This window comes from Gallus gallus, chromosome 21 (genome assembly GCF_016699485.2).
Source record: "Gallus gallus isolate bGalGal1 chromosome 21, bGalGal1.mat.broiler.GRCg7b, whole genome shotgun sequence".
Lineage (NCBI taxonomy): Eukaryota > Metazoa > Chordata > Aves > Galliformes > Phasianidae > Gallus > Gallus gallus.
Window position 1 is genome coordinate 2,570,457 of NC_052552.1, and position 12,203 is coordinate 2,582,659.

Here is a 12,203-nt window from a genome sequence, read left to right on the forward strand (position 1 = left end):
TATAAATAAGAATGTTTTACAAAAGGAACCATTTATTTCTAACGGGACCATAGCTTTCCTGTGTCTGCATTGGGTAGATTTCTCACTGCCTTTTATAGGAGCTACAAACTCAGCAGCAAGATCTCTTTATTCCAGGAGTATTTTGAAGCTACAAATGGTATCAACAGGAGCCTTTCCTCTGCCAAGCAGTGTTGTGATGTGATTGCTCATTACAGGCCACCCTGTGACTTCTTTGCTTACCGAGGCTCTCATAGATGATGCTGGGGATGATGTCTCTCAAGACTTTGCAGTTGGTGTGCAATGCAGGGTTTGCATTCATCTCCAGAAGCCAGACCTAGGAAAGGGGAATGGCAACCAGGAAATCAGGCTGGATCTCCTCAGAGCTGCAGCAATGCCATTTCACTGACTCAGTGAGCAGCTGGAAGTGCAGGCGTACTAATAGATCCCAACACGATCCTCTAGCACGGAGTGCAGGTAAGACAGCATTTTCACAAGGACTGGAGGAATCATTGCATTTCATTACTTTAGAACAACACTGCATGTTATTTTATGTTTCTAGCTGATACTCTAGAGGTTAAACTCCTGCTTTGTGGGTGTGCAAGGGCACTGTTTTCTCTCAACATACCCATTTCTGTGATGATTCCAAGTTTTTTGAATAACATGAAAGGAAGTTATGAGGAATCTAGTAATCATATCTTGGGTTTGGGGTGGACATGGGGTCAAGACCAAGCAAACACAGCACCAAGCTCTCAATTAACCCCTGGCCTTGATTTCCTGGATAAGCTTTGCTTTTAGGTAGAAGCCATAGAAGATATTTGCACGCCTATACCAATTTCAGCTCTACTTCTCTTTGACACGCTGGAGCCTGCAGCTCTGAGCTGTGGCACGTGATGGTCCAGTTGCAAGTCTATGTGAAGGCAAACAGTTGAATCCAATGTGATTCTGTTTACTACTTCTTTTTCCTGCCATGAGAAACTCATCTGTTCGCTTCCTGCCTTGACCATATGGTGCTGCATCTCGCACAGGAGACGTATAGGAACTATTTGATGTTTTCTTCAGGAAGGATGTTTAATCATTCAACAGCCCCAGGAGAGTTTTGCTCTCTGTTAATTGATGTTTAAAAACATATATACTGCTTTGGTCGTGCATTTCTTTTTTTGTTGTTTTGCTGCCCCTGAAGCAGCACTGAGTTTGCCTGCAAGTAACTGAGAGATGTGGGTGGCAGGTTTTGGCAACACGATTAGCTTTCACTTTTGCACTTCGTTTTGCTGAGAATAAAAGCATGCAACAATCATTTTCACGTTCGTTTCAGTACAGTGTCTCAGAGCAGGCTGGTAAGTGAGGGTGCTGAAATGTCTGTGGTTTGGTTCTTTTCCTTTCCAGAGAGGAACTGGGACAGCTGCTGAGAAATAACCTGCTCTGCAGATGCCAACAGAGGGCACCTACGTTACATTTATTTTTCTTGGCAAACTCTCTCATTTCTGAGCAAATTTCCTTTTTCCTATTCAAAGTTCATAAGGTTTTCTGCTGACAGACAAACCCGATGAACCTTTGTAATTGTCTTGACTAGGTTTTGGTTTCTTCTCCTTCAAAACAAACAGGAGGAGGTGTTCACATCTATTATACTGTCTGTCTCCTACACTCCCTGTTATTGCACCAGAGCGTGTCACAGTTGTTTAAAGTGCTCTTAACCTCTTTTGTTCTGTTTCAGGAAGAACAAGAGAGAATAAAGCCAAGATCCAGCATATCATGTCATTCATGGGGATCTCACGTAGAATTGGAGCACCTGAGCCCCCTCCCTGCATCTGGTATGTAGCCAATGGGGTTCTGTTTCCTCTGGTTTTTGTCAGATTTCTCATGATGGTGACCTGCAGTGGCACTGCCAGCTCTGCAGCATCCATGTGGTACCTCATAGTGCTGGGGGTGAGGGAAAAGCTGTGTCATTCCAATCAAAGGGGCCACCCCTGCTTTAACAAGGGTTATCTTATTTTATATACACCTGTCACAAATGGGCAAATGGCTTATCTGTGTTCAGCCTGCTCTCTGGTGATAGATAGCTGAATCCCTTTATGGCTGATAAAAAATGTAGGCATCTATCTTCCCAGCATTCCTTTGCAGGAGCCCTTTTGCACAGCTGATGCAATGCTTTCTGAAGCGTTGGTTCCCTGGGCACTTCAATGGCTGTATCCTAAGCTGTGTATTAACTTTGGCATTTACAATACAGCACGGGGAAGCCCCAGAAACCAGAAAGGGGGGGGGGGCAGGGGGGGAAAAGTGACAGTAAAACCACATCCATCACTTCAGCTCTCTTTGCTCTTTTTCTCATCCTGCACATGAAGTTGCAAAGCTCTGCTGAAAGCTGTGGTTTCTCTGCAGGCTCTGCTTTTCATGGTCCATGCTCCTAAGAACTGAGAGGCAGGAAAACGCCTTCAAGAGCTAGATTGGGATGCTGCAGGGCCTTCAGAAATGATCAGGAGCGATACTGGGGGCATTTTTATCTCAGGCAAATGAAGAGGGAACAGCATGATGAGGCATAGAATCAAACACAAGGCCGTGTTAAATCAATGCAAAGCAAATTCTACACTCGTCATCAAATAGGATGGCAGTCCCAACTGACCACATCACCTCTAAGTGTCCTGAAATCCTCATCACCTCTTTAGAATAGAGAAAATTTTTTTCTCTCCATATGTAAAATGCATGGGGATGCAATGGTCTTTAATTACTGACGTTTTTAACTGGCCAGGTAGGGATTGCCACAATAGAGTGACATTGGATCTTCCATTCTACTTAAAGTTTGCACAGCCAGTGCTTTGCATGCCAACATTGCAAAAGACAATTGCTTCTGAAATTTGAGAAGCACCAGTTTCTGTGTCTTTCCCATTTGCTCCCCCTTGCCATTGACTTCCCCATACAAAGGAGCCCATTGTCTGGGTGCCTTGCCCAGTGCTGCATACATTAATTCCATTCTTTCATTGGGTTTGCTGTTCCCACTGCACTTTGCTGCAATAAGTTTGAGTTCCTTTCTGCTTTAGCAACAGCAAAATCTGCCAGATGGCTTTCTGTTATGCTTAGACCAGGTGGTTTTGTAGGACCGCCTGCACTGAAAGCAGCCCAATCACTGCACTTAACATTTCCCTTTCCCCTTCTTCTGGCTTTCCTTCTCTGCGTTTCATTCGCTCTTCACGAGCGTGAGCTGTAATTCTAGCAGCTTTTATAGACTTGATGGGCTAAGCTATTGCTAAATGGTAAACCTACAGTGAGCGTGGAGGTGCTGATGCTGACATCTGAATCGATAATGACTGATTCTGCAGGGTGGTGATGGCAAATTCATTCTCGGATACTCAGCTCGTGTAGATCAGTATTCTTCATGTGGCTTTAGAGGCATTACAAACTGATTTATGCTGGCTGATGATCTGTCATGTTTGGTTTCTAGAGAGAAAAACACTGAATGGCACTAAAATTCCCTTACTTTCACTGTGAGCTGAGCAGATATTAGGAGTGAATACTCTGTTTAATTCCTAGTGCCAGAGTCAACGTCAACCATCCCACATTGCTGGCAATGGACATCTGGCCAATATCATGCTTAGTATTTGGCAGTATTTTATTCATACCTTAAAGTTTTCATCAATCAAAAAGTCGCAGCCAATGAGATCAAAGTAGCCCAGTTTACGATCCAGTTTGTGCTTGGCTGCCAGGAAGCACTGCAACATGATCTGCTTCATCCTCTTCTGAAAGATAGGGATCAGGGATAACTAATCATTGTCAATGCCAAGGGCACAAGAGTCACTACAAGTCATTGGTCTCCCCTTGGCTTAGGGACACTTTTTCTTCCCCTCTAGACTTGGACAGAGGCTGAGTTTTGGAAACTGTATGTCCGTCCACTTTGAGTTGAAGGAAGCCCCCTCCCTTTATCAGCAGTTTACCCATTTTATTAACCACTGAAATTAAACTCTGTCTTGACTTCTGTTTATCATCTTGCAGGCAAATAGTTATCATGGGACCATCGATGCCTTCTCACTCTTGGTACATATGTTCCCTTGAGGACTCCCTTGAACTGGAGGTTTTCGTCCCTGTTCCCATCACCCTAATTAGGCCAGGCAGACTAGCACACCATGGACTTGCTTGTACTCACAGTAAACACAGTGAAAACCCAGTCCTGTGGGAGGCTATTGGTTTTCCCAAACTTCTCATTAATGTAGCTGTTGAAGTGCTCCATTCCCCAAACTGTCTCATCCTTCAGCTGGCTGTAGAGGGAGTTCTTCTTCTGCATGTACTGCGAGGTGGGGAACAGAGTGAGGGGAGGATTAAAGAGTAACAGGAAACACGCATGGCAGACATCCCTCTATCCTGAGTTGTTCCAGGGATGGAGCTGGGGAGAGCCAGGATCATGTTATTGATGTGGAGGGAAGCAGCAGCAGACCTGACCCTGACTGAGCAGGTGCCCATTCCTCTGCCTCATTAACCCCTAGGTCAGCTGGAACTTATCACTCATGGGGTAGGAAGGCAATGGGGGCAGAATCAACTGTGACTTGAAGCCTGGCCTCTTACCAACTGCTCCTGTAGATTTTGTTTCCCTCCTCCCAGATAATTCATGTTCTGCTGATAAACACCTGTCCTTTGTTTAATATTGCTTGTGCCATGGGATCCTACCTGAGCACCTGAATTCCCATGTGGATAGCTCTCTACCTGAGCAAACAAACTATTCCAGGAAAACAAGCAGCATACTGATAATAGCATATATTGCAGGAAGCAACTATAATCTGCTGTGCTGAACTGTACTTGTACAGGAACCATAAAACTCCAACAAGAACTGAAGTGGGCTTGTCTGAAGCATATTTTGCCCTTAGATGTATTTTGCCAGTTCCCAAACACAGTATTATAGTGGGAGAGGGGCTTTAAGAGCAAATTATTTTTCTGTCTGATTCTAACTACTGGAGAGCCTCACAGGAAGGGGAAAAACTGAGGTAGATTTCAATAAGAAAGGCTTCTTAAGAAGTAGGATGGGAATATGAGCCGGAACAGCTTTGATGCATAGACCTCATTTGAGAAGGAAGGGAAGCCAAGGCAGAGATTTAAGAATGATGGCTCTTGAAGAATGCATCTGCACCTTACATCATTATGATTATCACATTTAGCACAACAGGAACATCCAAGTCTTGAGCCAAGACTAGGGTTTGTTTGTTCTAGGTAGACCATGGTCAAAGGCTTCTCCTAAGAGACTCATAGTCTGTGAGAGAATGTTGGAGGAAAAATGGCCCAGGGACAGAAATGGTCAGCAAAAGGAGAGAATTGGTCCACTGCAGAGAGTGAACACCCTCCAGTAGTATCAGTTCTGTTCAGCCTTGGTGCCATGCCTGACCATAAGCCCATCTCCATTTCTTGGGTGCATGACGCACATCTTCAGCCTTTCAGAAGCCTCCTTTGTGTCCCTTTCCTGTCAACTCCTCTGCTCTTCTTCTGAACTAAATGCCCTGAGTTTACCTGGTTGGTGAGATGAACAGTCAGATCATCAGATGTGGCATCATAATTGCTGCAGGTCAGCCGGACGTAGCCCTGGGCAAAAAATAACACATATGGTGCTGTGCAGGCAATGAGGAGGTAGGACCGGACGTCAAACTTCTTCCCTTCCAGGAGCAGAGGTTGGTCAATGTACCTGTGAGGGTGTCAAGACATGTCACCAACAGGCAGCTGTAACACATGGCAACTCAAAGCCTACACAAAACCCTGCAGCCAGTTGGTTTTTCACCATAGGACAAAGCTGTCTGTCCTTCTTTCAGGTGCAGACGGTGCCCAGAGGAGCGGCCAGAAGTGCTGGGAATGGACTAGAGGCATAGAAGCAGTGTGCTGAGCCTTTGGAGTGGAAGGTAATTAAAGATTTATTAATATTTACTGGGGAATATACACTGTTTATGTCAGAATGCACAGAGCCCTTTGCATGGCACCGTTGCTTTTATGGCCACAGCAACGTCGTGCTCTACAAAGAAGAACCTGGATGGTTCTTTCCTCCCTGCAAGGAACACAAAAGCAAACAATCCAAACACAGTGTTTTAAGGACTGCTGGCCACTGATGGAGGTCGAGGCTTCCACAGCACTGGGGCAGATTTTGGAAGATATTTGAGGGGTTTTATTAAATTGTGAGGAATAGATTGAACAGCTGCACAGTTTGTAAAATGCCTGCATTGTCTGAGAAGGTGGGATAGTACCTAGTTTAAATAACTTTGCACAAGGTTTTTGTCAAGCACGGCACAGAAGCACCTGGCCTTTTGAAGCCACGCTTAAATTTCCAGACAAAGGTAAACAAATCTTTCTGATGGCAAAGATCCACCCTGAAATGACTGAAGTGTGGATACAAGACAGGCTAACCAGAGAAATAGCATCTCCCACTAAACGAGGTCTTATAGGTTGATGATGTGGTGTAAACACATTAAATACCTATGGAACAATATAATACACCGAGGCTTAATGGCTTAATTAAGCACACTACTCATACGTTTTGCCAGGCTTCAATGTCTACCTTTGCACTATTCTTGTCTGGGGAGCCCCGCAAGGCACCCTCTTACTGGGTAGGTCTCTCTCGGAGCTGTAGAGCTTGGCTTGTAGGGTGGTGACAGCACTGGGATTTTTCAGCAGGAAAATTCCTCGCCCTTGGTTAGAGCAACTGGGTTTGCAGATCCAAATCTCTTCTTCTGCAGAGAGAACGAGTCTGTTACAGCGACGTGTGGGGTGTGAAACACTGGTGTGCCAGTCAGTGGGCTTTGTACGCACATCATCGATAGGCACATCTCATACCAAGGAGCATCACTCTGTATATATTTATGAACTTAGAGGGACATGCAGCTATTTAAGCTGGTTGCTACCTTCATCAACTCACCTTTGCAATGCTCAAAAAAGGCATTTCTCTCTTCTTTTAAGTCCAAGCGAAAAGATTCTGGGAAGAATTCTTCCATCTTCAGCAGCCTATGCAAGAGTCAAACACAAGATGAAAACCCTGTCCGACACGTTCATTCCTCTGGGGAAATGGTTTTTCCAGACAATAAGGAAAAACCCCCTATACTTTGCGCCCTTCTTTCTATGCGCTCTCACTTTTGCTTGGCGTGTGTTTCTGCTGGAGGTGCACTGAGGTGAGAGTTCTTACTTGGGATTAGAGCTCCTGTTGATCTTTTTCATCACTCGCTCTTGCTCTCGCAGGCAGGATAAAAGCCCAGTCTTGCTGGTGAGGATGCTGTTGTTGGGAATCTGGTAGAGCAGCTGTTCGCCTGTGAGAGGGGAAAAGAAAGCTTGTCCTCGTTGTCTCATGCAGCAGAGCCTGGCGGATGAGGCACTGCTGCCTCTCACCAATTTACTTGAAGGCAGTAGCAGGGGGTGCCTGTGTACGTGGGGCACCCTCTGTATGTATGCAAAGTGTTGACCAGGCTGGTGAGGTGCCAGCTGCTGTTCTGTGCAGCAGAACAGAGTCAGTCCTATTGCTGCCTGCGAGCTCCAACCCACAGAGGGAGGGCTGCATTTCAAAAGTGATTGTGATGCTTTGTGTGCAGTTCATTTCAATGGTATCTTTTCTCCCCAAGCCATTCTCTTGTCTAAAACCCTTTCTTTAATCACCATGGCAATCCAGCTCCAATATCCCCACTGAGGTCTGCCAAGAAGTTGAGGTTACCTGTTTCTCCTACCCCGCAGGTGACCTCTGCCCTGGGAGCCACAAGTCCAGCATTCTCTCATTTTTCCCACTGCCCTCTCCCACTCGAGGCCCACTGGCACCTCTACCTTCTTTGAAATGGTAATAGGTCTCTCGGCACTTGATCTCACACCATTTCAGTGCGTAATCCTGTCTTCTGTTGTCATAGATACGCTGCCAGCCTCTGCTCTGGCAATAGATGCTCACACTGCGTATGGAAAACAAAACAGCAAAATAGCCTCTTTTCCAGCAATGAAGACTGAGTTAGCTTACGTCCCCTGAACTCCTAACAGTTTCCCTGGGAGTTTGACCTAACACCCCCAAGAACCCCTGGGTGGGGAATAAGGTGGGAAACATTAATTAGAGTGGCTGCAAGTGGACCTGCTGCTCTGAACTCATGACTGAGGATGCTCAGGATGTTGTAATTCTGCAGCGTTAATGAGAACTTGTACCTTGACAGCAGGGTGGTTTCAATTAGGATGCAAGTGGTACCCGTGGAACGGGAATGTTGTGCATTATGGTCCAGTGTCAGTAAGGAGCCTCTCTGCTGAGGAGTGCAGGAAGAGATGACAGATAGCAATAGGAAAAGCCATTTGTAGACAAAGCTTGGAAACGTAGGCAAGGAATGTGCAGTTTACAGTAGAGATTCTGCGGTGCTTGCTGGTGACAACATCTAGAGGAGAATGTCAGTGTACTGGAAAGAACTCAGGAAGTAAAAGATGGAACTTCTGATCTGACTATTTTTCTTGGGCATAAATGTCGTCTTATTTTTGCTTTTAATGCATTTATGGCAACGAAAGGTTGATCAACTGCAGTGGTGCCTAGAGCTCGGGATGGTGCTGGCAGACTTGCTATGTGGAACCCAATCAGAGAACTCTCATTAAATAAGCATTTAGTTTCTCGCTTAAAGGTAACAGTTAGCTACTCTACTATAGTTGGTCTCCCACTAAGCAATTTCCATTCGGACTGTTCTTAAACTATCCTTTGAATGTGTCATTTTGACAATACATAAGGTCAAAAGGAAGTGTTTCCATGCTGATGGGTGATGTAGTGCAATTTCATGTATTGCCATATACTGCTGAGGACCTACTTACAGTCCTGCTCCGTTAGATCCACTGATATAAAAATATGGTCCTGATGCCATTGGCACTTCTCGTATCAGCTCCTCTGGATGCTTTCCTTGTGGGTGTGCCTTACCACACATTCTGCTCTCACAAGGCCTGGCTCTGTCAAGCTCCGCTTCAGAGGTAGGAGAGAGATTTTCACGGGGTTTACCTGAAAAAAGGTATAAATTGTGTGCAGTCTGCCTGCAAGAATGCTCTAAGTTGGTGGCAAGCACTTTGGCCAGGTGTGGCAAACGTAACCCTCCTGATCTCGGTATCAACTCAGACCTTGGCTGTAAGACTTGGCACAACTAATGGTTAAAAAGGAGGGCACAAGATTTACCTCTGTCAGCTGATAAGGATCGTGCCTGCTGTTGGTGATGTCCCTGTCGCGTGGCTCTGGAGTTCCTCTTCCTCTTGGGTGGCACAGAGGCCATTGCAGAGCCCGGGCTGCAAAGAGGAAAGATCCTGGTTGGCACTTGGGAAGTGTGTGAGGGGTCCTTCTCTTTTGATCCATTTCCCCACCCACGGCAGATATTTTTTCCCCTTATTTTGCTATTGATGTTTAGCTGGGAATGCACCGTCTTCAGTTTCTGCCGACAGCTTTTGGGTGGCCCTGAGCTGCAGGCTCAGGCTGTGGGTGCAACTTGCAGCTCTGGGGGCTCAGTGCTCAGCCTTGGGATAAATGACAGGAAGCTTCGAAGCTTGAAAACCCATTTCTTGGTCTTTGCAATTGATGTGAAAACAGCAGATGAGCTGTTCCTTATGGAGACAGAAGCCATAACCCAGGAAAGTAGTTGCATGCAGGGTTGGCAACTGCTGGACACAAGGACAAGTGTAAAAAGAGCTGCACGGAGATCAGGGAGCCATTCTGCACAGCCACACCTTGCTGCCTTTCAGCCCCTTCCAGCGGGGGCCAAACCCACACCCTGTGCTAACAACAAGAATGGAAATTCTAACCTGCACTCCGCTGTCTCTAAGTATTTTAGGAGAGCTTTAATTGCTCCCTGTCCTTTCTTCAGCTTGGAGGACGTGCACTTGACTTCTGGACAGGTCGTAAGCAGCTTGGGAAGCACAAAAGCGTCCTGGGATGGAGCAGGTTCTGGAGTGGAGCGCGGGTTGCCTGTAGGCATTGATGGGGAGGTGGTGGGGCCCCATGAGCGGCTCAGGCACCCACGCTGCTCCGCCATCCTGCAGCCTACAAAACACAGCCCAGCTCCTAGCAACAGCCACCTGGCGAGGGGTTCTGCTACTGGAATGCCCGGGGGTTCTACAAAGAGGGGAGGAGACTTTGGCAAATCCCCGTTTCCACAGGAGTCTCTCCTCCCTCATGTTTTTGTTTTTATTACATTGTGAATTGTCTGAGTGCAGTGAAAAGTGGCTGACACAATGGGACCCTTGGTTTGGTCCCATGCAAGTCCAGCTAAAATGCAGCAACCCAGCGCGGGTATTTTGCTATGGCTCTATTCACAGACCCACCTGGAACCTCCAGGGCCAGCTGAAGGATCTCTGCCTCCTGTTGCATCACCCACAGACCCTCCATGACCAGCAGGCTTGAGCTGATGTTTTGCTGTCCTTGGGGCAGCTGCTGTGTGCCACCAAACCAGCAGTAATAACGGTGGTTGGCACTCACAGAGCCGACAGCATCAAGATAGAAAGGCCAATTTAAGTAGCTTTAAACTCCTCTCTGTCCTTTAGATGCAGGAGCGAAGAATAACTGCTTGTTGTGACCTCAGCTAGAGGAGGTGATCCCCAAGGTTGGCACCAGCAGATAGAGCCACGCGAGGTCTGCAGTGAATGCAGACACAACAGCTCTGCTCTTGGGCTCCCATGGGACAGCAGCACCTGCAATGCCACGAAGAGCAAAAATCCAAGAGAGGGGCAAAACCAAGAAGTGTTTCCATACAAGGACGCCTCCCCTTACCCCAGTAAGAAAGGGGTGAATGAAGAGGGTGGCAGGTGGGGTTTGGCTCAGCGTCAGCCCCTCTCCAGGCAGTGTGAATACGCTGGCACTCGTCCTGGTGTCACTGCGACCTTCAGGAACGTTCTCTGTATTTTCCTGCTCGTGCACACAATGCCTCTGGAGCTCCTGCAGAGCAGGGCAGGGTCCTGTCTTGGCTGTGTCTTCCACCTCCCTGCATTCCCTCTGGCGTCCAACCGAGCTCGGTCACCCAGGGAGCAACGTGCAGGAGGAGGAGTGGATGTGTTGCAATGCTTCCAACCAGCATTACACCCTCTAGGAAATGTTGCCTCATTGTTGGAGGGGAGAGGCTGCCGTGAAGGGAGGCGCTGAACTAAGAGGTTATAACCAGAGGAACCCGAAGGATTTATTTATACCCTGTATTTTGTGAGCCTAACCCAGATGATTTTAAATGTACTTTGGGCACCTGTTTTGCTGCTCTGTTCTGTTTGGATCAGAGTGCTAACCGTAGTGCAGGGGGAGTTGTGGCTGCTTCTTTGGGGCAGGCTGGAGGCATTCGGCCCTGCTGTCGCTCAGCCTGCAGGAATGCAATGCCTCCAAAATCTGCTGAGTTTTGCACAACTTACCCAGTCGGCTTAAACGCCAGAAATGACAGCCAAAGTGACCGCATAATCCTTATGATGTTGGACAACCACCTTCAAAAATTAATGTGCAGTAGAAAAGAATGCGTGTTGCTGGCACAGGTGCGGTTATAGCTATGCTAAGACTGCACGTGTTTAATTCAAGGGAGCTCTTCTGCCAAAGGGTTTCTGTGACATGATTTGTTACGTAAACAGCATTGGAGTCCTCAGTTTTGGGAATCAGGTTTCTGGAAACCCCATAGGCACCACGTGAAGGATACTGAACCGACCCTGGCAAGTGCAGAGCTTGGAGGTTTTGCATCTTCCTCCATCACCACCCAATGGCTGGATCTGCCAGAGTGCACAACGCACAAACGTGTGGCAGTGAGTATTACTACAACATCACGCTTGTCATAGACACATAGATTGGCATGGATTGGAAGGGATTTTCAAGATCATTCAGTTCCAACCCTCTGCTGTGGGCTTCTTGGCCCTCCTTGCTATAAATGGATGCAATCTGAGGATGGAAAGCTACAGCCAGTTGAGGAGGAAAGGCTTGGAGCTCCCCTGGCTCCTGGTTGTGGTGTGCAGGCCTGAGGCTGTCCTGCTGGGAAGGTGCTGAGCTGTGGGAGCGGGCGTTATCGGGGCGATCTCCTTTTGGAGCTGCCTGGGGAGTGACTCATGCACTGCTGTGTGTGCACCGAGTGCCCCTTTCTGCTGCATGCTGAGGGTCAGAATAGCAAACAACATCTGGGAGGCTGCTGCCCCCCGGCTCTTGCACACAAAGCAATTCCCAGAGCATCCATGGAGCCAAGACGTGGGTGATCTGTATGGCTTTTATTGTTGTTTTTTTTTTTCCTTCCTACTGTTGCATTGCTATTTTCAAG

The 12,203-nt window shown here is 47.2% G+C and overlaps 1 protein-coding gene and 1 long non-coding RNA gene across 4 annotated transcripts in view; one reads left to right on the plus strand and one right to left on the minus strand.

Moving 5' to 3' along the window:
* The window catches only part of TTLL10 (tubulin tyrosine ligase like 10), a 54,625-nt gene that overhangs the window by 481 nt on the left and 41,941 nt on the right, over positions 1 to 12,203 (minus strand). Inside the window, exons 1-11 of one of the 3 annotated variants that reach the window (XM_417587.8) lie at positions 9,736 to 9,975; positions 9,119 to 9,225; positions 8,767 to 8,947; positions 7,762 to 7,880; positions 7,136 to 7,256; positions 6,872 to 6,957; positions 6,515 to 6,686; positions 5,482 to 5,653; positions 4,133 to 4,273; positions 3,612 to 3,728; positions 241 to 334 (exon numbers count right to left, since the gene is read on the minus strand). In XM_417587.8, the coding sequence (XP_417587.5) occupies positions 241 to 334; positions 3,612 to 3,728; positions 4,133 to 4,273; positions 5,482 to 5,653; positions 6,515 to 6,686; positions 6,872 to 6,957; positions 7,136 to 7,256; positions 7,762 to 7,880; positions 8,767 to 8,947; positions 9,119 to 9,225; positions 9,736 to 9,965 (1,540 nt within the window). In that variant the 5' untranslated portion in view covers positions 9,966 to 9,975. Of the gene's footprint in view, positions 1 to 240; positions 335 to 3,611; positions 3,729 to 4,132; positions 4,274 to 5,481; positions 5,654 to 6,514; positions 6,687 to 6,871; positions 6,958 to 7,135; positions 7,257 to 7,761; positions 7,881 to 8,766; positions 8,948 to 9,118; positions 9,226 to 9,735; positions 9,976 to 12,203 lie in introns of those variants that run through there. The other 2 variants (XM_040651315.2, XM_046903245.1) reach the window with 2 other exon arrangements.
* LOC121107376 overlaps positions 1,306 to 12,203 on the plus strand; it is a 44,930-nt gene continuing 34,032 nt past the window's right edge. The window contains exons 1-3 of the long non-coding RNA XR_006931982.1: positions 1,306 to 1,334; positions 1,712 to 1,808; positions 5,778 to 5,864. This is a non-coding gene — a long non-coding RNA (uncharacterized LOC121107376). The remainder of the gene's footprint in view (positions 1,335 to 1,711; positions 1,809 to 5,777; positions 5,865 to 12,203) is intronic.